The following is a 23,260-nucleotide window of genomic DNA, read 5'->3' on the forward strand; positions in this document are numbered from 1 at the left end:
CTTGTTATTGTTTTAATGAAATTAATTTCATTTGGAAGGAATTGTAGTAAATTTTTTCTTATCTTCCTTAGTATTAGATTTCTTTATGTAGTCTGGAGTTTTTTCTCTGGCTCTTCTTCTTTGTTCTCTACTTTGGATAAATAATTTTGTAGTTGTGCTTCACTAGTTTCTAGGTTCCTAGTCTATAATATAATATCCATATTACTGGCAATATGAAAAAAATGTAGCTACTGATCTAGTAAGTCAGAAAGCAGGCCCAAGAATTCCTTGAGCATTTAAAATCTTCCAATTATGGTGAGGTGGTTTTGTTTTCTATTTTTTGTTATTAATATCTTATGTTATTAATTTGCGATTAAAGAATCTTGGTAGTATTTCACTTCTAAGTATTGAGGTTTTCTTTGTGGCTTTAGTATGGGTTCAAATTTTGTTAAACTTTCTATGGGTACTTGAAAATAACATTTTCAAGACATGAAGTTCAAAATATATGAAATAAATCTTTCATGTAAATTGTTTCTTTACTCCTCTGTGGTCCTTCTTGTTTTTAGTTTTGAGTTGTCATTAAATTATGTTAAAATCTGTCATTATTATTGCACTTCTGTTTACTTCTTACTGTTTCTTTTATTTCTTATAGTTTTTGATACATAAAAGTAAAATCCTACATTATTTGGCACACTTCATAAATAAATACAAGTGCTTTTCTAATTTAATGTATTATTCTTGAATTCAGCTATGATGTTAACACAATTTCTGGTTTTCTTTTATAGTAGTTATCTAATATGTCTGACTACTAACCTTTGAATTACTTTTGCTTGATGTTTCTCTTGTTGGATTTTGTTTTGTGATATATGCTGAAAGCCTTTTTCTTTGGTAAGCTATTCAATTTTTATATCTGACATGAGACATTTCATCTTAGCTCTGTCACTTGTCAAAAACACATTATTTTTACTTAATTTTCTAGGAAATAATTTACATACCACCCACATGCCCCCTTAAGTTAATGTGACAGTTTTCCATAATGAACTACTTAAAGAGAAGCTTTGGTCTGCAGCAGGAAAAAACTAAAAATTTTAAAAGACTACTGCTTTAAAAATTCAACACTTTCACTAATTATATTCAAACAAAACATACATATCATGCAAATGACAGTACTGCAGTCAGTTGTAGTTTGTCATACTAGATCACAGAGGTTTACTCAGCTTTATAATATTTAAAAGCCCTGGACAGAAGATTCTAAGGTCTTGAAATCCCAAATTGATATGGCTCCATTGATTCCCACAGGGTAAAATTTATGATAGTCTTGTTTGTCTACCTCATAAATGGGTACTTGAGTAATGCTATTCTAGTGCAGCATTGCCAAGATTCTGTCTTGTGGTCTGCAATTGTGACTTTCTTCTTCATTCTGTGGAGTGTTTCATGGCTAACATGTAATAATGGTTGCTGTTTTGGAACATCTAGTTTGTAGACTAAGGTCAAGCAGCATTGTCATCTTAGTTAAAGAGCACTGGGAAGCAGACATGGCCAGCAGCTACAATACGGTTTTTCTGAGACAAATGATACAATCAGGAGTGGCAGGAACTTTGTTTTCAGAATGAAACTTGAACACCGTTTGAAGCATCGGCAATGGATATGGTGCTGTCGTGTCTGACCCAGGCTGCATAGCTCTGGCCGAGAAGTTGACCCTGGGACCCAGCCACCTGTGCCACCAAACTCTGACATCAGCTAAGTACAATGCATCTTGCTCCTTCATGGTATACTCTTTGGCTTTTCATCTACTTCTTTAATGTATGCTTAAGTATTCTGCATTTGAAGTCATATGACCCTGATGCCAGGAGAGCATTGATGGAAGGCCAATCCAAACTGAGGACCATTGAATGAGCTGGCTTTTTAGTGTGTTTGCTTACCCACTTGTCATTTTCATACTTAAGTAACAAACAAATGAATTGTGCTTCATTATTCCCAGCAAATTTGTTCTCTAGTGGGAACCCCTTCACAAAAGTGAGAGGCTACATGATTAATTCTCAAGAGCAACAGGGTTAGCCTCCAGACACCATCTTTCTGACTTCTGCAAAGGACAATGTGGTCAAGTTTGAGAGCCCAGTAAATACCTGGGTGTGTCCATTGTACTCCCAAAGTTTATGAGGTTTCACCTAGGAGCTCCCATTCTTCTTTGTGGTTATTCATGATCTTTGTGGTTATTGTGGCTAAGGGCAATTTGAGTATGATCCCTGTTCTAGACATGACAAATGATTGTCTCTAGTAAAACTTGTTCAAGGGACAATGATTTTTGATTTTCAAAAGCTAGAAGGCTGGGATCAGGGCAGTCCTGACAGGCTCAGAGCAGAGAACTTGAAATCTCTGGTCTGCTGAAATGAACAGACTCTGTTCCATCCTGCCACTTCTATAATAGGTTGTATCTTCTTATATGTTTTCTAGAGCTACTTTCACTATATGGTCTGTATTTTATTGTTTTTTTATATGTATTGTATTTTGCCTCTTTTTTGATGTTTTGGGGTATTTTAACTTTTCTAGTGGTTACCTTGAAGATCTATTCTTAATTCTCTATTTTTGAATTGTTATCTATGCATAATACCAAATTAATTTCCCCTTATGAAAGTTAGATTAGTAGAACTTCTCTTCCTGTGTCTTTGCTCTCAATTCACCACCAATCTAGTTACAGTATTATCAACTCTTGTTGGCAACTTGAACTACCTCTCTAACCTAAATCTCTCAATTTTAAAATTACACTATTCTTTATTGTCATGGATTTTAAGTTTACATTCTGTTTTATAATCATATTTGCCTCTGTTGTTTAACTTCTACAGTTGAATAAATTAATCACTTCTTGTCCACTGTCCATGCCTTTCCAAGCATCATTTCATTGGCTGGAGATCATCCTGTAGATTTTTTAAAGGGCTCATGGGGGCCTATGTTTCATTTATAGTATCCTATGATACTTATATAATAATATATTCATAACAGTATGTGCCAGTCCCTGGATTATATACAGTATGTCTTGAATTCTATAAAATTAATTCATTTTTAGGTTTGTAATTCAAAATGTTATTAGAAAAACATATTCTTTGTTAAAAATGACAAACAATACAGTTTTATGCTAAATGTAAAAATGTTAGGTGTAAAGCAATTTCCTATGAATCTGGCATTTACTTTATGAAATGCTAACTACTTAAGGGTTCTAACTGCATAAATGTCCAACATATGAGGTTTTCTCTATGATTACTATTATTTAACTCTTACTGTTATACTGCTGCTCCAGTAAAGGATTATTGTAATCGAGTTACATTAGTATACAAAGCTTTCTAATTTGTCATTTTTCTTTTGTCTTCAATGAATAGCTCATACACATAGTCATTAATACCTTTATATAGGTGATCCCCCCTACACTCCAACCTCACATTTCTAATTGCACACTGAATGGTTAACATGGATGTCACTGTAGCAACTCAAACTCATTCTTTTCTCTCTAACCAGCTATTCTGAACACTATAAATTCATCCTTGATTCCTATTTCCTGTGCTGTATCAGCTCCACTCCCGCCAGTGTTCTAATCCTATCAGTTGTAATGTCTCCCATGGTGACTCCTTTTCATTTTCTTTGCTGTTATCCTACTTTAGGCCCTCACTTGGTCTCCTGCAATAGATTCTTAAACATTTTCCTCCTTTACTATTGGATTATACACTACCAGAAAATAATCTTCCTAAAGCATGTTACAAGCAACCCAGGGTATATTTTACACCAAGGTTTTATATTAGAAAACTTTATAGACATTTATCCAATTTCAGAAGCCTTATGACTTTTTCTCTGAAAATTTGTGGGAAACAACTTTTAAAAATGAAATTACATTTACAACATACTTAGACAAAGGATTTAGTGAAATTTTATTGTGAATGCTTTTAAGTGCAAAACATACTTTAAGTGAAGTGACAAGCACTTGATTATTTTCTTTCACATATATCTGAGTTTTCATAATTCATCTTTGCTTAAAGTGTGCATGAAAATAGAATGAAGCAATTGGGAGGAAGATAAACAGATACTCTGATGTATACTTCATTTAAATTTGTTTAAATTGTTTATTAATGTATTTATTTAAAAAATTCCACCTGCCTGACCTCTAGATTAGAATTATAATAAAAGCTTTCTTTGCTACTTCTAATAAATATAGAAGTGGGCTTGGATTTTTTTTATTTTTCCTTTTTGACATTCAAAGAAATTATATGAGAAACTCTGTGAATAAATATCAGTGTACAATTTTCTACAGAAAAGTGTTATTCTTTAAATAGGCTTCATTTGACATTTCACAGTACATGGTACACAAAATGATAGGTAGTTGTAACACTATAAGCTTTATAATGACGTACACTTAATTTAAATTAAATTTTGCTACTAGCTGTATGACATTTGACAAATCTGAATTTTTCAAAGTGTCAATTAATTTTTTTGTAAAATGGTAACAATATCACCTACCTTATCTCAGATAATATGTACAAAGCATACAGCATAGTATCTGACATATACTAGAAGGTCAATAAATAGAAATATAAAGTTTATTTTTCCTTTGTCAACTACACTGGTAAAATACTGTACTAATTAACTTTATAACAACTTCTTTAATATTGAACTAATAACAGCTAATGTTAGTGCTTTCACTATAAAAACACAAATTTATATAAGATTATGAATTTCACATAAGATTATATTAGATTTTAAGTGTGATTAAATATTTGTTATTTTTTTAGATACAAGGAGATGAGGTATGTGAATATGCCTCTTAAATTTGGGTACCATGATCTGGACCTAACTTCAAATATTTACCATTTATTAACAATATAACCTCAGTTTCTGCTTGGGATAGTAGGGTTGTGAGTTGGGGGCTCTGGGGCAGATTGGGAATAGTGACAACCTCAAAGAGTTGCTAAGAAAATCAAATAAAATAATGTATGGGAAACAGCTTTGTAGTCTCAATAATGCAAAGATTAATTATAGCACTTTTGTTACTTAACCATGATTTTAGTAGGATTTAATGGTGTAGCCTTAAATCAGAATAAAGGAGATGAAAATAAGAGTAATTCAGTTAAATTAAAGAACATGCTGAAACAAGCAGATAAAAGTTGTGAAAGAAAAATTTATGAAGGCCTATTTAATAAAGCCTATTTATTTCAGTTAGAATTATGAATAAACCTGTGACCACCACAAAAGATAAACTAAAAGTGAATCAAATTTTCTATAACTTCTCTAAAATAAAAGAATAGCCAGAGCTCCATTCTTTTATGTATCAGGCTTTTTAAAAAGTGGTATTAATTATAAATTATACTAATATACAAAATAGAGAAAATAATTTCAGAAAAACAATGTTCACTGATGTAATTAAAGCTGTGAAGGTTCCACCTGTGTGACTATTCAATGTTTAAAAACATTTTCATGATAAAAAGAAAACAAAACATTATATACCTTGCGATGTAATGATCTATAAAACATAATTTTGTAAAATGATTGTTAACAAATAAAATGTTGAATGCTGCCAACAGAACTGTATGGTGATTTTTAAGGAAGCCTTTTTTTGAAAGCCATCAAACACTTGTCTAGGAAACTTGTGTTATTCATGGACTGTTGGTAAAAATGTTCAGCCAAATGAATGTAAGAAAATTTAAAATTGTTGGCTTTTGCCTACCGTACCAAGATCAGCTTTAAGATCTGTTGGCAGACTTAACTTTCTTGATCCTTTAACTGAAACAACAGAAAAAGGAAAAAGGTAGTTGTTAATTATATAAAATTAAAGAGGAGTGTGGGGGAATAGTATGTCTCACAGTATAATTATTAAAATCCTGATGATCATTACATTTAGTGAGCATATATGGAAGCAGATATATTCAATATTACTTCATTGTCATTTAGTAATAAATATTTAATATGTAAACAGAAACATGAGAAAACCAACTGTTCTTACAGTAAATAAAGTTTATCTTTGCATGTTTTTTTTCACATGCAGTATGAGTGATTTATTTAATTCTGAAAGAAACAAAAATCAATTTCAGATAAATGTAATAGATAAAGGATTATTGTAACAAATGTATAAACTTAGATCATAAATAACAATGATAAGAGTAAAAACTGATGTACTCTCAACATTTTTTTGAAATAGAAAATTCTATTATAGAGGTGTATGGTGTAGTCAAGGAAACTATCAAACCTATGACAGATAAAATGACTTCAGCACTGAATACTACAATGTTAAAATTCAGTAAATAAGAAACTCTTAAATATAAAATATTTGAAAGTGAATTTAAATATCATAAACCAAACAATCAGAAAAATCTTTGTAAATCAAGAAAACTTCTACAGCTTATTGAAAAACTTTCCTCATTATTTATCTGTTAATACAAATTTTACACTGGGCATCTCATAAAATATTTAACTGGACTCCATGTTACAGAAAGATATATATTAGGGGAAATCACATTAGCAATCTTTCCTCTCTATTAAGACCTTATTAAAGGCTCAAAATGATACTACCAATGAATTTATAACTCTAATGAGTGATTTATTTTACAACTAGGAAAGTTATTTTAAAACAAAGATGAAGGATAATAAAGTACACAGAATATTTATTTTAAAATCAGAAAACATGGTTCACAAATTTCCAAATTGTTACCACCTAGTTATATGAGTGAAAAAATTTCCTTCATCAATTTTCAGCTTCTTCATATCTTCATATCAATCTTAATATCTTTCAAATAACATTCTTTATCCTTAATGTTTCAAGTGGAATATGACTGGGATACATTTTATGAAACTTAAATATAATATAAACCTAAATATATTTTTGTGTGTTATGAAATAGTACTTTTTATTTTTTCTCCAACCATTTAAAAACTAAAAACCCATTCTTAAGTCACAAGTCATACCAAAAGAGGTTGCAGGCTGTATTTAGCCTGTGGGCTGCATGTAGTTTGCTGTCTATAATATGTCCTGCTAAATTACTTAAAAAAGGAAACCTGAGTATTATCATTCTAATAGACGTAATAGCAGGCACTTATCTCTATGAAAAAATACATTATGAAATAATTCTATTAGGATCAAGGGGAAATCAATATATCAAATTATAGTAATTTGAGTTTAGAATTAGCATAAACAAAAGGGTATATCAAAATTTGGCAAACTAAATACATGTGATATTTATGCTTCAGAAGAGATTGCAATTAAAGTATATTTTATAAATTGATTCATAATCCATATGGGCTGAGGGAAAGGGGTGTTTGCTATTTGGAACAATCTTTCATTTAATTTTTAAATAGGAACTAGTTCTTTATAATGTAAAAATCTGTTTCACAATTTCTTTTTAATCGCTTCTGTTCTTAAATAGGGTATTTCAACATATACATGTAGTATTAATTACTTCAAAAATGGATTCAAAGATGCTTCAAAAAGAGGGCAAACAGTCCCTGCCTATTGGTCAATAAGCCTGGATGCGTATGGCAGGACACTGACCACAGTGTCAGATGTCCTCCTATTCCCTGCTATTCTTTCTGATGGAAAACTCACACCCTCTATTCTAGTATCTAACTTACTCTGGCTCTCAAGTCTCCACTTTTTGGGATTTCCCCTCCACTTTACCATCTGCCTTTTGGTTTCCTGTAGACTACTTTGTACCTAAAAACCGGGGGACCCCCTCACAGACCTCATCTTCAATTGTGTAAATGGTGGAGAGAAAGGGACTGATTAGATGCAGGATTAATTAGGTAACTAACAGTTATATTAATCACAGACCCTCTGTTAGTTATGCACAGAATGATCCTCTTACCTTGTCCGACTTGTAAATTCCTACTCATGCTTCAAGACAGCTCAAAAATCATCTGTTTCTGAAGGCAGCCTCAAACTTAAGGTTTATCTGGTGCCATTATCTTAATTTTCACAGCACCTTGTGCACACCTCCTTTATAACACTTAACAAATATTACTGTATTGGTTTTTTTTTGCTCTACTGCCCAGTAACATCCTGAAACTTTGAGTTCTCCAAAGATAGAGGCTGTATTCCCAATACCTAATAAAGTATTTGTATAGAGTAGGTGTGCAGTAAGTGCTTGCTGAAAGTATGTTGAAAAAAGCAGTAAGGTCAGAAGGTAAGGGTGAAGGATTACTCTGAAGAGGGCTAACCACACTGAGAAAGTATGTTCAAGTGTTAGAGGAATATCTTATACATCAATTTAGAAGGAATTTGGGTTGGAAGGTGAGAAAGGCAAGAGAGAATAAGAGGCATATAGTCTTGGAAATGTACAGAATGAAAACAGTATGTATTAATCTTTGCAAAGTGCTTCTGAGAATGCAGCTCTCTAAATTTCTAAATTTTTGCTGTTATCTAAGCTAAAGCACATATTCCTCTATCATTACATATCGTTAGCCAAAGAAAAATGGGAAAGAGAAACTTCTCACTACACACTGGCTTACTACAGTACACAGAAAAGAGAGACACAGAATCCTGGGCAGTAGAGTAAAAAAAACAATACAGTAAAATTTGTTAAGTGTTATAAAGGAGGTGTGCACAAGGTGCTGTGAAAAATAAGATAATGGCACCAGATAAACCTTAAGTTTGAGGCTGCCTTCAGAAAACGGTGATTTTTGAGCTGTCTTGAAGCATGAGTAGGAATTTACAAGTCGGACAAGGGAAGGACAAAAGAATCTTACAGGTCATCTAGTTCAATGTCCTACTCACTGCAAGTATTTATCCTACAACATTCTTGACATCCTACCTGTTTGAAAAACATGCAATTTGGGGTTGCTATAATTGCTACAAAATTTCCTTCTATTTTAGCTCAAACCATTTACTAATTTGTCCCAGTTCTAATTTTTGGTGTGAGAAAGAGTAGTTGGATTTTGCTGTCACATGCTAGATCTTAAAGCATCGGAAAAGACTTAGAAGCCACCTCTGGTACACTCACTGTGTCAGCAGGGATTTGTATTTTAAGAAGTGTTGCAAGTGATACTGACGCTGAGAGCTTGGTGGATTACATGTTGAGAAATAATGTTTTTGCATTTATGAACATTAACCAACCTACTTTCACCCTTCCACAAAAAGTAATTTCCTTAGATGCAGTTTATATTTTCCACATGAGACCCCATACTGTCCTTAGTTGTTAAATTATGTATAGAGATAGATATGTAGATATTACTTTGCTGAGGTTTTAAAGGCAATTATCATTAGTTATATATATCTTCATCATACTTTTTTGGTTCCTTTTTTAGAGTAATTAAAAAAATTATTTTCATCAGATCTTTGATCTTTCATTTTCTAATGAGAAATCGAAGGTGGTAATTACAAGGAGAGTAACACCCATATTAGAAGTGGTAGATGCCCTTTTTCTCCCTCTGTAAAGCTTCACAGACTTTGCTTTTCTCCAAGGGAGGTTTCCTTGAAGTAAAGCCCAGTGGCAAAGAACACAAGTGAGCTGGATTCAAATCATGACTCACTCATTTGCCAGTTGAGGGAACCTGGGATGGTAGTTACTTAATCTCAGGAGGATTGTTTCCCTTCATCTGCAAAATGGGGATAATAGTCCCTACTTCATAGTGATATTGTCAGCAATAATTAAGGGAATATATGTAAAGTATTTAGCATGGTGTGGTATATTAATAAGCATTCAATGTTAGCTACTATTTCATATTTAAACTTGGTAAGAAAAGATTGTCATTCTGTCGTAGTCTATGTCAAAAATGACTTATCTGGGCAACATGTCCTACTTAAAATCTAGTGCCTTAGGATTACAGCACACTTGATAAAGCCTCCAATTGTATATGGTACTAGTATTTGTTCTGCATTAATACTACCTAAGAGTCCACTGTCTTTTCAAGAGTGATATGACACACTTGATTCATAATGGGTATATTCTCTATAAAAGAATATTTAAGTCATGTTGTGCATCCTTACATAGAAGAGTATCTTTAATCCATTCCACCTTGACAAACTGCCTGTATTGGCTCGTGGACAGTAACACAGCAAATAAGTACCATAAGTATGGGGCAGGGAATATTGCTGTAGCAAATGTTAGACTTATAACAGTTTGATTTCTTATAATCCTAGTCTTATTAGATTTGGGGAAAATGGTCATGAAATTCATCTTGTTAATTTAAAATGTTGTGGCACACATTTTTAAAAATAAGAACAAAGGAAATAAAAATTATAACAGTATACAAAGAAGGTGAATTTTATTTATTCTATGTAAATTATATCTTAATAAATCTAAGTTAAAAAAAAACAAAATTCATAGTAAAGAATCCCCACAGATAGGATTAATCACTTACCTAATCACATCTATCACCTTCTGACTTACCTAGAATTGCTAGGGATGATGGCATAAGAGACCAAAGATGATGCAAATGAGTGAAAGGACTTGTTGATGGTAAAATACATATTAATATTTATCTATAAATTCAGACCTAAAGGTTGGGTAACCAAGCCCTATAATAGCACCATATTATGAACTTTTCAAGACTATTCATCTCCACTCTTTAATGCCTCCCAAATTCAGTTACAGTAATGAGGCAAGGTAGTCTGGTGGCTTACCATAGTTTATGCCAGAATGAGATCATATGCTCAGCCTTAAATATGTTTGTTCATAATTGCTTTTATAATAACCAGTACTATATATTACTGAGAATCTATATTCAGAATGCTAGCACATAGTTAAGGTTAAACTTGACTAGAGTTATAATGGTGGAAAGTGACAGTAAGATCAAATTTCTCTGACTTCATAGCTATGTTGTCCTTCCCACTAAGCAACACAGTCTTCCTAATACCACCTGTGTGGCCTAGATATCTTCTATAAAATAAATAAATCTAACACTAAATTAAAGTAAGCTGTTCAGATTTAAATGTTTGTAAAGCTTATTTATCTATTGATTAATTAGTAGATGGGTTGGAAGATAGTAATGAGTTTTTCTTGATCTTCCCTAATCCATAAAGTAAGATAAATAGGAAAAAACACATGGTATGTATATAGTTAAAAGACCACACACACACATTTTGGAGTGACCATGCCATGGGAGAGCCCTGAAGGGCCTGTATTCCTCTAATTTTGTTGCTATTCCCCACCCCATCCCCCTTCTTTTTCAGAATTGTCTATGATATAGTTAGGCAAAGGTGTATCTTTATTAGAATTTGCCCCAGCATAAAAATGTTTAATGTCATGACTCTTCTTTTTTTGCTATCTTAAAATGTATATCTACCTAGATGATGTTAATGAATCAGTGACTTCTTATTTGGTGTCACATGAACAAGTGTTAAATGAGTATGAAACTTGATTTCTGTTCTTATCTTGAATTATATACTCCCAGAGAGAAGTAGGTTCTCTGTTTTAAAACACTTTTTTTTTTTAATGCACATAATAGGCGGCCAAATAATTTGGGGTCAGAGGAACTTGAAGTCTAAAGATTTGGGTTGGTTCAGACTTTTACTAGCAGGGTAACCTTGGGCAAGTTACAGAATTACTTTCTTAGTTGTAATTTCTCCATACATATAAAATGAGAACAATACCAATTTTACAGGGTACTATGGGATTAAGTAAGACAACACACATGATAAATACTTTGTTTGCTTTAAAATACTATATCAATGTTGATTACAATTTTCAGCAAACAAGCTTAATAAATTCAAAATGTTGACTTTATGAAAAATAAAAAATTTTTTAAAACCAGTTTTTCCTGGAAATTAAATGGTGAACTACATTTTTGATGTTTCATGCAAAGTATATTTCTTAAGTTCTTAAAAATTTTTGTTTTTGTTAAAACATTGTCTCCTCATAACTAAGCATTTTCTCACTTTCTCAGGCTTGGGTGTCATATAATTTTAACTGTGATTATTTTTTGTAATTCTTATATTTCTTTTTCTCATTTTAATGAAAATCAAGGGGAAAACATAGACTTTACAACCACATGTAACTCAGTTGGAATCTAGGTCTACTTACTTATATACTATGAAGCTTCAGTTTTCTCCGAAAAAGGCATATCACAGGGGTGTTGTATTACATAAAAAAAGAAACTGCTGTCTGGAAAATTGTGAGTTACAGTTATCTTTAGGTTTCTTAGTTACTGACTTTATTTGGGGCCTAGAACATTGGTAATTCATGCTTCTTAAAGTTGCCAATATGGTCAAACCATTTGGTAATGAATGCCTAATTTAAGAAACTGTACAACTGGGGTTTGATTCTGATTTGGTTCCTATGAGCAGCATCAAATATTCAGTGACTGCATAAAATTTAGATTATAGGTCCTTTCTTTCTACTTATTATTTTTGAGACAGAGCATATCCCTTTGAGGTAATTCTTTGGTTGAAGTTTCCATGATCATCATAGTTGTGTGTCTGATTATAGAAAATATTAAATCATATTATAAATAAGTATGGAGGTTTCTTACAAAACCATCCTGCTTTTTGGCTCTTAAGTTTTTCCTAAATTCTCTGTTGCACCTACATATTATAGGCCTGATGAAATTATTCAGGCTTAGAGTGGAAAGACAACACTATCAAAATGATATGAGAAATTTCAAAGTCTTTCATAAAAGCCTTAGGAATTCTTGCTTTCTATCTCATCAAGTCAGTGTCCATGGTTTTAACCATTAGTCCAGGGAAATTTGTCTTCATTCACCATGAGAGTTCTGTGTTTTTAGCATAACAAATAAGAGTACAGCTTTTGAGACAAATTGTGAAGTTTAGAAAATTGTAGATATGAAAAACTTGTTTGTTCATAAAAGATTTTCACTTTCACCTGGCAAGTGATGTACTTGATTCCTCTGTCTCACAGCTGGTATTTCATTCCTATAAAAGGCTGGTGCTGCCTCAGGAGTTCTGGTAGCAAGTCCTAAAGGAAGGGAATAAAAAGCTATTGGCATAGAATTTCTTAGCCCAAGTGAACCAAGAATTTTCATCTTTGAGGTGAACTTCATAACTACTTGGAAGGGTCTCTATTTTGTGCCTTTGAGTATTTTGGTACTGCCCTAACAGAGGACAGTTTGGAGGGAAGAAGCTTTCTTTGTTGAGGGATGCAATGGAGTTCTAGGCATGTAAATTGCACAGAAGGAGCATTCTAACTAGGGTTTAAAATCTAGTTTTCATCCAGGTTTGAGAACAAAACTGGTTACTTCTTTGTATTTTGTAATGTTTGTCTCTATGATATTTTAATAAATATATCTTTACTAAGATACATAAATAAATATATTTTAACAAAGATATTTCTGTCACCCTAGCCTTCACTTGAAATGCTAGTATAATAAGTTCATTTTGTATTGTGCACTGTGAGAATCATGATGGATGGCTGTATGGGTAGCTAGCAATATTCCAACCTGATGCTAGCCTAGAAAAAGATGTTCATCTGAGCAAATGGTTTTGAAAGGCACAACTTTAAGGAGGAAAAATCAGAAGAATGTATACCTTGTGGGTAGACCTAACCCTATAGTTGAAAGCTTAGTGTTTGTCCAAAGAAGAGGGGGATTATTCCTTTAGGGGAGCAGAATTCTGTGTCAGGTAAGTGGAGGTAGGGCTGAATGTTGGCTCCTGTCCACCCTTGGGAGGTATGTTTATACAGTACACAAATTGCAAAATCTTACCTGTTGAGCAGAATAGGGTTACACAGCTTCAAGAAAAAACAACTAACAACTTGTGAAATTATGTTAATGTTGGTTTCTGCAGATAGACTATCAGTTCCATTTTGCAAGGAGTGTGTTTATTATGTTCAGTGGATAACATAATATCTGTCTAACTGTAGATACTGAAAATTATTTGTTGAATAGTTGGGTGAATGAATAAATAATATGGCATGATTGTATCATCCTAGAAGAAGAGAACATTAGCATTCTGGTTGCTTCACTGGAATTCTTTCAGCTTTCAATCCCTACTGTGATCCCCCTCATTATCCTCAAAGAAATATTTAATAGTCTGCAACTTCACTCTGTTTTACTTGTAGTGTATTGGGCTAAAAGGGATGTTGAGGTCCATATAGAAAAACAGAGTCATAAAATGACTATTTGTCTTTGGCTTCCTTAATTCCTGACTTTTCTTACTCAGACATTTGCGTCAGTGGTTGAGTCTGTTTTTAGCAGTCTGTAAAGATGTGAGGTTTAAAGTCCTAAAATAGATACTGCAAGGGAAAGCAACCACTGAAAAAAGAATACTAAAAACAGTTTTAGAGTCATAGTTATCAAGTGGTCCAGAGAGCAGAAGCATTAGCATTACAAGGGACCTTGCTAGAAATGAAAAATCTTAGACCCAAATCTAGACTTATAGAATCTGCAGCCCTCAGCAATCTGGGTTTTAATAAACTTTTCACACAATTCTGATACAGGTTTAAGTTTGAGAACCATTGCACTAAGATAAAAAAAAGAAATAAGGCAAAAATAGTGTTGGCTCTTAAATGCAATATAACATAAGAAAGGGGAGACATACCCAGCCACAAATATAATAACTGCCATTATTAACCAGACCTATATGACCTGTTTCTGAGAATGTAAATCAGGGAGACATTGGAGGCATAGCTCCTTTTCTAAATTTGTCAAGAGTTAGAATGTATTACAAATATTTTAGTTTCCCTTAATTACATATGTTGATTCTGTCATTCATAAGTTATCTAACATTTTAATTGTTTATATTTTCATTCTTTCCTACCTCTAGAGATAATAAGCTTCATGAGTTTTGTAAACTACTGTTAAAGTCTTAGAGATGCTTTTTTTTATACTTACATTTTAGTTTTATGATGTTGGGCTAAAAAGTCTATATTTACCCTATCTATACCTTTTCTGATAATCTAAGTTGGGTGCAGCAATTCCTACAATAGCAAGAGATTGCAGAATGTAGTTTATGTACATGTGTTGCTATAGTATTCTGGAAATAGCACTGGACACATTCTCTTTTGTGGGCTTAAAAAGACCCTTAGTACAACACAAATACCTATTTTTATTTTTCATGGCAAATGAATGGAATAAGGAAGTATTGATTATTACCAATATTCTTAAGATAAAATAAATTCTATTGGCACTCTTCCCAGAGGGTTAATTTCATATACTTTAACAAATATAGTATCTAATGATTACGAAGCTTTTAAAAGAAAAAAATCCCTCATTCCTCAATTATGATTATTTATGATTCGAAGTTGTCATTAAAAAAAGAGTGGGACATGCCCAGTAAAAACCTATCTCAAATAAGACACTGAAATGATAAATGAATCTTGTCACAGTCAATCATTTCTGTTCTAAGGAACATAATACAATACTAGCCAAAATCTTCCTGTTTTGAAGCAAGCTACTTGGTTGCATGCAAAGTCTTCTGAGTCTGCCTTGCAAAAAAAAAAAATGGTGGTGGTGTTTCCAGAAATGCTCTTATATCAGTAAAAAATAGATACATCATAGGCAGAGAGCTAAAAGCAACACGTCTACAAAAAAATATACAGCAACTGTCATAATTATGAAATATTGAAAGGCATTCAAGAGATTGGGAACAAGGAAAAGGTATCTGCTCATACCATATCTATTTAACATTGTATTGAAGGTGCTAGCTAATTTCTTTAGAAATAAGAAATAGAACTGTCACTTTAATGGGGGCATAATTGGATACATAGATAATCCAAAACAATTTACAAATTATTGGAATTAAACTTATCAAGTTTTCTGGATACAAGGCCAATATACAAAAATTACTTGTATTTTTATATTCTAGCCACAAACAATAAGAAAAAGAAATTGAAAAATTACAATATAAAAATATATCAGATACAAAGGAATAAATCTAATGAACAATGTGCAAGACCTCTAAAAAGAAAACTGAAAATATTACTGAAAGTAAAGAAGACACACAGAAATGGAGGTAGCAAATGGAAAATTCAATATTGTTGAATATGTTAGGTCTGTCCAACTGATCTAAGGATCCAATAAAATTGCAGTCACTATGCAAGCATATTTGTGTGCAAACTGAAAAATTATCTAAAAATTATATAGAAACACAAAAGACCTAGAATGGCTATATAAATTCTTGGAAAAGAACCACAAGAACAAAATTGTAGAACCTACATAACAGCAATACAATAAAGTTACATCAATTAAAAGAGTGTGGAATTGGATAAATGATAAACATACCAATGAAATAGAATATAAAGTTTAGAAACACAGGCACACATGGTTAAAGTACACTAATTTGTGGCAGAAGTACCACTTTAGTGGGGGAAATGATAGTTTTCCCATAAATGGTGCATATCAAATAGATACTTAAATGGAAGGAATGAACCTTGACTATTACTTCACATTATACACGGAAATATATTTGAAAGGGACCTTGAACTTAAGTTAGAAAAGTAAAACAATAAGACTTCTAGAAAACAGTATAGGTAAATAGCTTCTAGATGTTGGGGTGGACAAAGATTAAAAAAACCCCACTACCAATAAAAGAAAATATTGATACATTGAATTACATTAGCATTAAAACTTTTTGTTTATCAAAAGATCACCCTAAAGAGAGTGAAGCCACAGAAAGGGAAAAGATATTTTGAAATATACATCCAACAAAAGACTTCTATGTATGTACATACGTATGTATATATACACACAGAATTACTACATACCAAAAGGAAAGGTAACACACTAACAATGAGTAAAAGACTTGAACATCTTATAAAAGAGGATATTAAAATAGTCAATAAACATCAAAGTCTCATCAAAATCATTAAACATCAGAGTAATGCAATTTGATTTAATTCCACAATGAGATAGCACTATGTACATCCCAGAATGACTAAAACTGAAAAAAAAGTCAAACATTTGCAGTATGTAGAACAAATAGAATTTTCATACATTGTTGGTGGAAATAAACAATGTATAAAATTGTATAAATTATGTATAAAATTTAGGAAATTTGGTAATATTTCTGAAACTGAACATCTGCATACCCTATAAGCTAAAATTTGTACTCCCAGATACATGTACAACAGAAATGAGTTTATATTTCATTAAAAATTATACAAGATTGGTCATAATGACTTCTAATAGCTCCAAACTGAAAAATCAACTAAATGTTGAGCAATAATAAACTGTGTAAATAGAGATATATTCATATAATGGAATATTACAAAGCAATGAAACTCATTCAGCAACATAGATGAATATCACATATATAATGTTGAGCAAAATAAGCAAGAAACAAAAGAAAACAAAAAAAAATACTGCATGATTCCATTCATATGAGAGTCCAAAATCCACAAAACTAATCTGTGGTGATAGAAGTCTAAACAGTAGGTACCTTTTTGGAGGTTAGTGCATAAAGGGCATGAGGGAGGAACATTCTTCATCTTGAGCTGGGTGTTTACATGGTATATTGATTTGTAAAAGTAGTCTTGCTGAACTCTTAAGATTTATGCACTTTGAGGTTTATATATTACACCTCAGTTTTAAAGAGCTTACCCCAAAGAGGTTAAAGCCAAGGAACACAAAAAAATTCCACATTAAAAAAAGCAAGAGTTATAGTATTAATAAAAAAGATGGAATTCAGGTGAAGAACACAATATGAAATGAACAATGGTGATTAATGGTAAAGAATGCATTTTTTTGTGGATATAATTTTCAATATCTATATATGCTATTCTTTAAAAAAACAGATACAAGGAGAAATAGAAACACATTATTAGTATATTTTAATTCTCCGTCCTTGACAAGTCAAATAAGCAAAATATAAGGACACAAAAAACAACATAATTAATAAGGTAACACATAGATACCTATTGTTACAAATTTAGATTAACTAACTCGAGTCAAAGAAATATAAACAAATTGTTCTATATAGAAAATACTGTTAATGCATTCAGAGTTTATCAAAGGTATGATACATTAAATGCAGAGTTCAAAGGGAAATTTAGCTATATTATATAAATATGTAAGAAATACTAAATATAAATGAATTAAACATCTACCATGAAAAGTTGAGAAGTAAGTAATACAAATGAAAGCAGAGGTGGGAACAAATAAGGATTAGTTTAATTAGAAATTAGTAAGTTAAAAAAACAGTAAAACCTTTCTTTGGGTTTAAATAAATAATAAAATAGATTGTCAGCTAGCTTACTTAGAGAAAGATAAAATCTCAAACTTTGTATATATAACATTGCAAGGTGTTAGAAAATTTCCATAATGAAAATACTTTTCTTGAAGAGAAAGTACAAGTATACAAAATAAGTAATTAAAAAGGGTGAATGTTTTGACAGGGAAATTCTACCAAAACTTTAAAATGTAGAAATCGCAACATTTAAATTATTAGAAATCTCCTTAAAAGAAAAGATAAATGTCTGATTACAAAAAAACTGCTCTAAGGCAAGAGATACCACAAGCAAAGTTAAAAGTTAAACTGAGAAAAATATTTGAATCTGTCACAGAGGGATAATATTATGAAGAGGTAATACAAATTGATATGAAAAGGACAAACAGTCCTATAGAAAATGAGGCAATTATATGAATAGATGATTTACAGAAAAAAAATTTAAAGAGATCTTAAACATATGAAAATGTTTTCAAACTAGTGGTTACCAAAGGGGAGGGGTCAGAGAGGGCAGGTGGGGATGGAGGGAGAAGGGGATTGTGGGATATCATGATTGGTGCACATGGTGTCTGTGGGGTTATAGGAAAGACAGTATAGCTCAGAGAAGACAAATAGGGACTCTGACATCATACCACACTAATGGACAGTGACTGCAATGGGGCATAGGGGGGACTTGATAATAAGGGTGAATGCAATAACCACATTGTTTTTCTTGTGAAACTGTTATAAGACTGTACTAATACCTTAATTTAAAAAAGACAAAAAAAATCTCATTTATTGTAGTAACAAACATGTACACCACTAAAATAAAATCAGAGGTATATTTATACAAGGAAATTATAAAAATTTCTAAGAAGGTAACAAGCAAATAAAAAGTAAGTTAGAAAAAAAAGAAAATGTATTCAAAATCACTTATGTGAGAGGTAAATTGAAACTACATTGAAATATCCTTTTTACATAATAGACTCCCTCCACCAAAATTTGATAACCAGTTTTTGAATGTTATGTCTGGAAGGGGAGAAAATTGTTGCAAATAATTTCACATTATAAGAATGAAAATAAAGCAATAGATTACTGCAGTGAATTACCAGAAGTCTGAAAAATACCACTCATGGTTACCTGAAGTGGGAGACTTGCAACGTTCAAGTTCCAGGGGAGCTGGACTGTCATTTAGCTCAGTTAAACCTGAAAATGAAATGGCAAAAAAAAAAAAATGTGGTAAATTTTGCTCTTAGTAGATAATTTTTATTTCTTAATTCCTATTAAGTGTAAAAAGGTTTCTTTCCCTGTAAAAACCACTTTCCTGTGCTCATGTTATGACAATTATTCTGAAAGTTTAACAAGTGATACAGAAAAAAATGAGCAATAACTAAATACAAAGGATAATTGATAAATACCAAAGATAATTGAACGTGATGGTGGAAAACCCCTTTCATTTTTTTCACATGAAGCAGTCACTTTAATACATGACCTTGTTTCATCTGAGAATAGATCATTAATTATTCATTTGAATTGATTAATATAAATTAGAAGGGGTTCTTACAACCTAATTAAATCTTCCAAGATTTCTCAAGAGAAATGGTTATTGGCTTTTCAAAGGTCTTTAAGGAGATACTTTAAATTTTAAGTATTATACTTATCTATAAAAATTCAATATTGTGTAGTACATACTAAGTGATTTATTCAGTGGTATCAAATTCCCTCTTATAATAAATGCTATATTTTCTCTTATCTCTAATATTTCTTATTTTTCATTCTGTCACTTTTCTGACAAATACAAAGATGGGCACAGTAGATTAATAAACATTTTGTAATTCTCACTATCTGCCAGTCTGCATTTCTATGACATTCATAAAATATCCTTATGATATTCTTATCCTTGCATATTTTTTGTGAATCATTCATTGTTTCTACTTTAATGTAAATTCTCATACCCAGAAGTACTTTAGAGCTACTGTCAAGTACCAAAATTATCTTTGTTCATATTCCTTCCCACCACCCCCTTCCTTATGTAATTTGTACCAGTAAACTTAGGTGTTCAAATAATCAGAGTTTTAGGAAAGGTCTGTTGTAATACCCTAGCCCAAACTTTATATAGATAAGAAACTGTAAGTTCAAAGAATTTAAATTATTTTTTAAAGTTACAGAACTAAATGCCAAAGTTTGAATAGATTCTTTATATATTTTGTTTTTTTGTGTGTGTGGTTTCAAATTTCCATCTGGGGTTACTTTCTGTCACTCTGGAGAACTTCCTTTAGTAATTTCTTACAAGGTGGCTCTAAAAGTAATGAATTCTCTGTTATTGTTTATCTGAAAATATCTTTATTTCATCTTTGTTTTTTTGAAAGATAGCTTTGCTGGATGTAAGATTCTTGGTTGAGAGTTTTTTCTTTTGATCTCTTTGACTATGTCATCCTACTGCCTTCTGGCCTCCACTGTTTCTGATGAGCTGCTAATCCTATCAGAGTTCCCTTGCATATGTATGACAAGTCATTTTTCTCATACTGCTTTTCTCATTGTCTTTCAGCATTTTTACTATGATGTGTCTGGGTGTGGATATCTGCATTTATCCTATTGGAGTTACCTAAACTTCTTGGATGTGTACATTTTTTCATCAAATTTTAGAAAGTTTCAGTCATTACCTCTGAATATTTTTCTACTTTTTTCTGTTTCTTTCCTGTTTCTACAACTTCCATTATGGGCACGTTGGTGCATTTAAGATATCTCTCACTTCTCTAAGGGCTTGCTGAGTTTTAATTTTTTCTCTCTATTCTTCAGAATACAAACTTTATCAACCTACCTTCACATTTGCTAATTCTTATTTCTGCCAGTTGAAATTGACTGTTGTCTAGAATCTAGTAAATTTTTTTCACTTACTGTACTTTTCAACACCAGAATTTTCATTTGATTTTTTTTCTTGATCCCCTTCACCCATTTCATTCTGTTCCTTCACCTCTGCCTCTGGTAACCACCATCTGTGTATCTATGGGCTCATGTATTATTTATTTTTAGATTCCACATATAAATGATATCATATGGTATTTGTCTTTTTCAGACTTTTTCCTCAAGGTCTATCCATGTTGTTGCCAATGCCAAGATTTCATTCTTTTTTAATGGCTGAATAACATTCCTGTGTGTCTGTGTGTGAATCATATTTTCTTTATCCATTCATACATCGATGGACACTTACACTGTTTCCATCTCTTGGCTACTATAAATAATGCTTCAATAAACATGGGGGTGCTTATCTTTTTGAGCCACTCTTTTTGTTTTCTTTGAATACTTACCTAGAAGTGGGATCATTAGACCATAGGGTAATTCTATTTTTAATTTTTAAAAGAATTTCTATACTCTTTTCCATAGAGGCTGCACCAATTTTCATTTTCACCAAAAGTACACATGTGTTCCCTTTTCTCCACATCCTAACACTTGTATTTTTCATAAGAGCCATTCTAACAGGTATGAAGTGATATCTTCTTGTAGTTTTTATTTGTATTTCCCTAATGATTAGTGATGTTGAGCACCTTTTTATGCACTTGTTATCTGAATGTCCTCTTTGAAAAATGTCTGTTCAGATCCTCTGCCCTTGCACTTCCCTTGAACAATAAAAATTCTCATATTTAATTGGATTGGTTGGGTTTTTGCTATTGAGTTGTATGAGTTGTTCATATTTGTATAAGTTATATGAGTCTATTGAATTGTATGAGACTCATATTTTGGATACGCTTATCAGGTATATGATTTGCGCATATTTTCTCCCATTCAGTAGAATGTCTTTTCATTTTGCTGATGGCTTCCTTTGCTGTGTAGATGCTTTTTAGCCTGATATAGTCCTACTTGTTTCATTTTGCCTTTGCTGCCTTTGCCTTTATTGCCAAATCAAAAAATCATTGCCAAGACCCATGCCAAGGAGTTTGATGCCTATTTTTTCTTTTAGGATTTTTATGGTTTCAAGTGTTATATTCAACTCTTTAACCCATTTTGAGTTAATTATTGTGTATGTTGTAAGATATTCACGTTTGGTTTTAGTAACTTCGATCTCTTGGTTGATACTATATTTTCAATGAGACATTATCTTCATAGTTTTCCTTACTTCTTTCAGTATGATGTCTTTTAGTTCTTTAAATACATTTTTAATGGCTGCTATGAAGTCTTTGTTAAATCCAACATTGAGGCCCCTCTTTTTTCTATTCCTTGGGATTTTTTGCATTAGATTAGTGGTATTCCTTCCATAAATGTTTGATATAATTAATCAGTGAAGCCATCAAGGTCTGCAGATTTCTTTTGTGTGGGTAATTTTGATTTCAAAAAATTTTTTTAAGACTATTTATACTTTCCAGTGTGTTTGGTGTCAGTTTCTGTAATTTTTTCTTTAAATAAGTCTCTTAATTTCAGATATAGTATCAAGTTATAGGGATATAATTGTTTATTGTCTTACTTTGTTATGTTTAACATCTGTAGAATCCAAGCGATGCTCCCTTTTTCATTTCTGGTATTATTTATGTTTTTTCTTTCTTGATCAGTCTTCTAGGGTTTTAGGTATCTTAGTATTCTTTTTGAAGAATTACCTTGTGTTTTTGTTTATCTACTCTATTGTTTATCCTCTATTTTATTGATTTCCAATATTTATTTCCTTCCTTCTGTTTACTTTCAGTAGCATTGTTCTTTAATATTTAATATAGTTTAGATTATTGATTTGAGATTCCTTTTTACTTTTCTAATATAAGAACCTAATGTTCTAAATTTTCCTTTAAATACTGCTTTAACATCTCACAAATTTTGATGTTTTGTGTTTATACTTTCACTCAATTCAAAAATATTAAAAAATTTCCTTTGTGATTTCATTTTTAAGCCATAACTTTTTAAAGCTAAAAGTATTTCCAAATATTTGGGGACTTTAAGACATATATATTATTGATTTCTAACTTAATCTCTTTTGTGATAAGAGAATGTACTCTGATTTCAATCCATTATAACTTGTTCCATGACTCAGTCTGTATTTATGAATTTTCCATGTCTATTTAAAAAGTGCATATTTTCATTTGTATGGTGTGGGTGCTTGTTTATATCAGGCTAATTTGGTTAAGGGAATTGCTTAAGTTTTTTAAACCCTTACCAATTTTTGTCTATTCTGTCAGTTACTGAGGAGAAATGGTAAGTCCCCAGCTATGATTGAAGATTTGTCTATTTCCTT

The 23,260-nt window shown here is 31.7% G+C and overlaps 1 protein-coding gene and 1 pseudogene across 11 annotated transcripts in view; both read right to left on the reverse strand.

Annotated features, from left to right (window-relative positions):
- Window positions 1-23,260, reverse strand: part of STXBP5L (syntaxin binding protein 5L) — a 415,289-nt gene that overhangs the window by 63,894 nt on the left and 328,135 nt on the right. For 7 of the 11 annotated variants that reach the window (XM_073231573.1, XM_037013174.2, XM_073231570.1 and 4 more), the window contains 3 exons: window positions 19,186-19,251; window positions 12,770-12,862; window positions 5,692-5,742 (listed from right to left, as the gene is read on the reverse strand). In XM_073231573.1, the coding sequence (XP_073087674.1) occupies window positions 5,692-5,742; window positions 12,770-12,862; window positions 19,186-19,251 (210 nt within the window). The remainder of the gene's footprint in view (window positions 1-5,691; window positions 5,743-12,769; window positions 12,863-19,185; window positions 19,252-23,260) is intronic. The other 4 variants (XM_073231576.1, XM_073231579.1, XM_073231577.1 and 1 more) reach the window with 2 other exon arrangements.
- Window positions 1,208-2,238, reverse strand: LOC108407188 (actin-related protein 2/3 complex subunit 1A pseudogene; annotated as a pseudogene).

This window comes from Manis javanica, chromosome 3 (genome assembly GCF_040802235.1).
Source record: "Manis javanica isolate MJ-LG chromosome 3, MJ_LKY, whole genome shotgun sequence".
In the NCBI taxonomy this organism is placed as follows: Eukaryota; Metazoa; Chordata; class Mammalia; order Pholidota; family Manidae; genus Manis; species Manis javanica.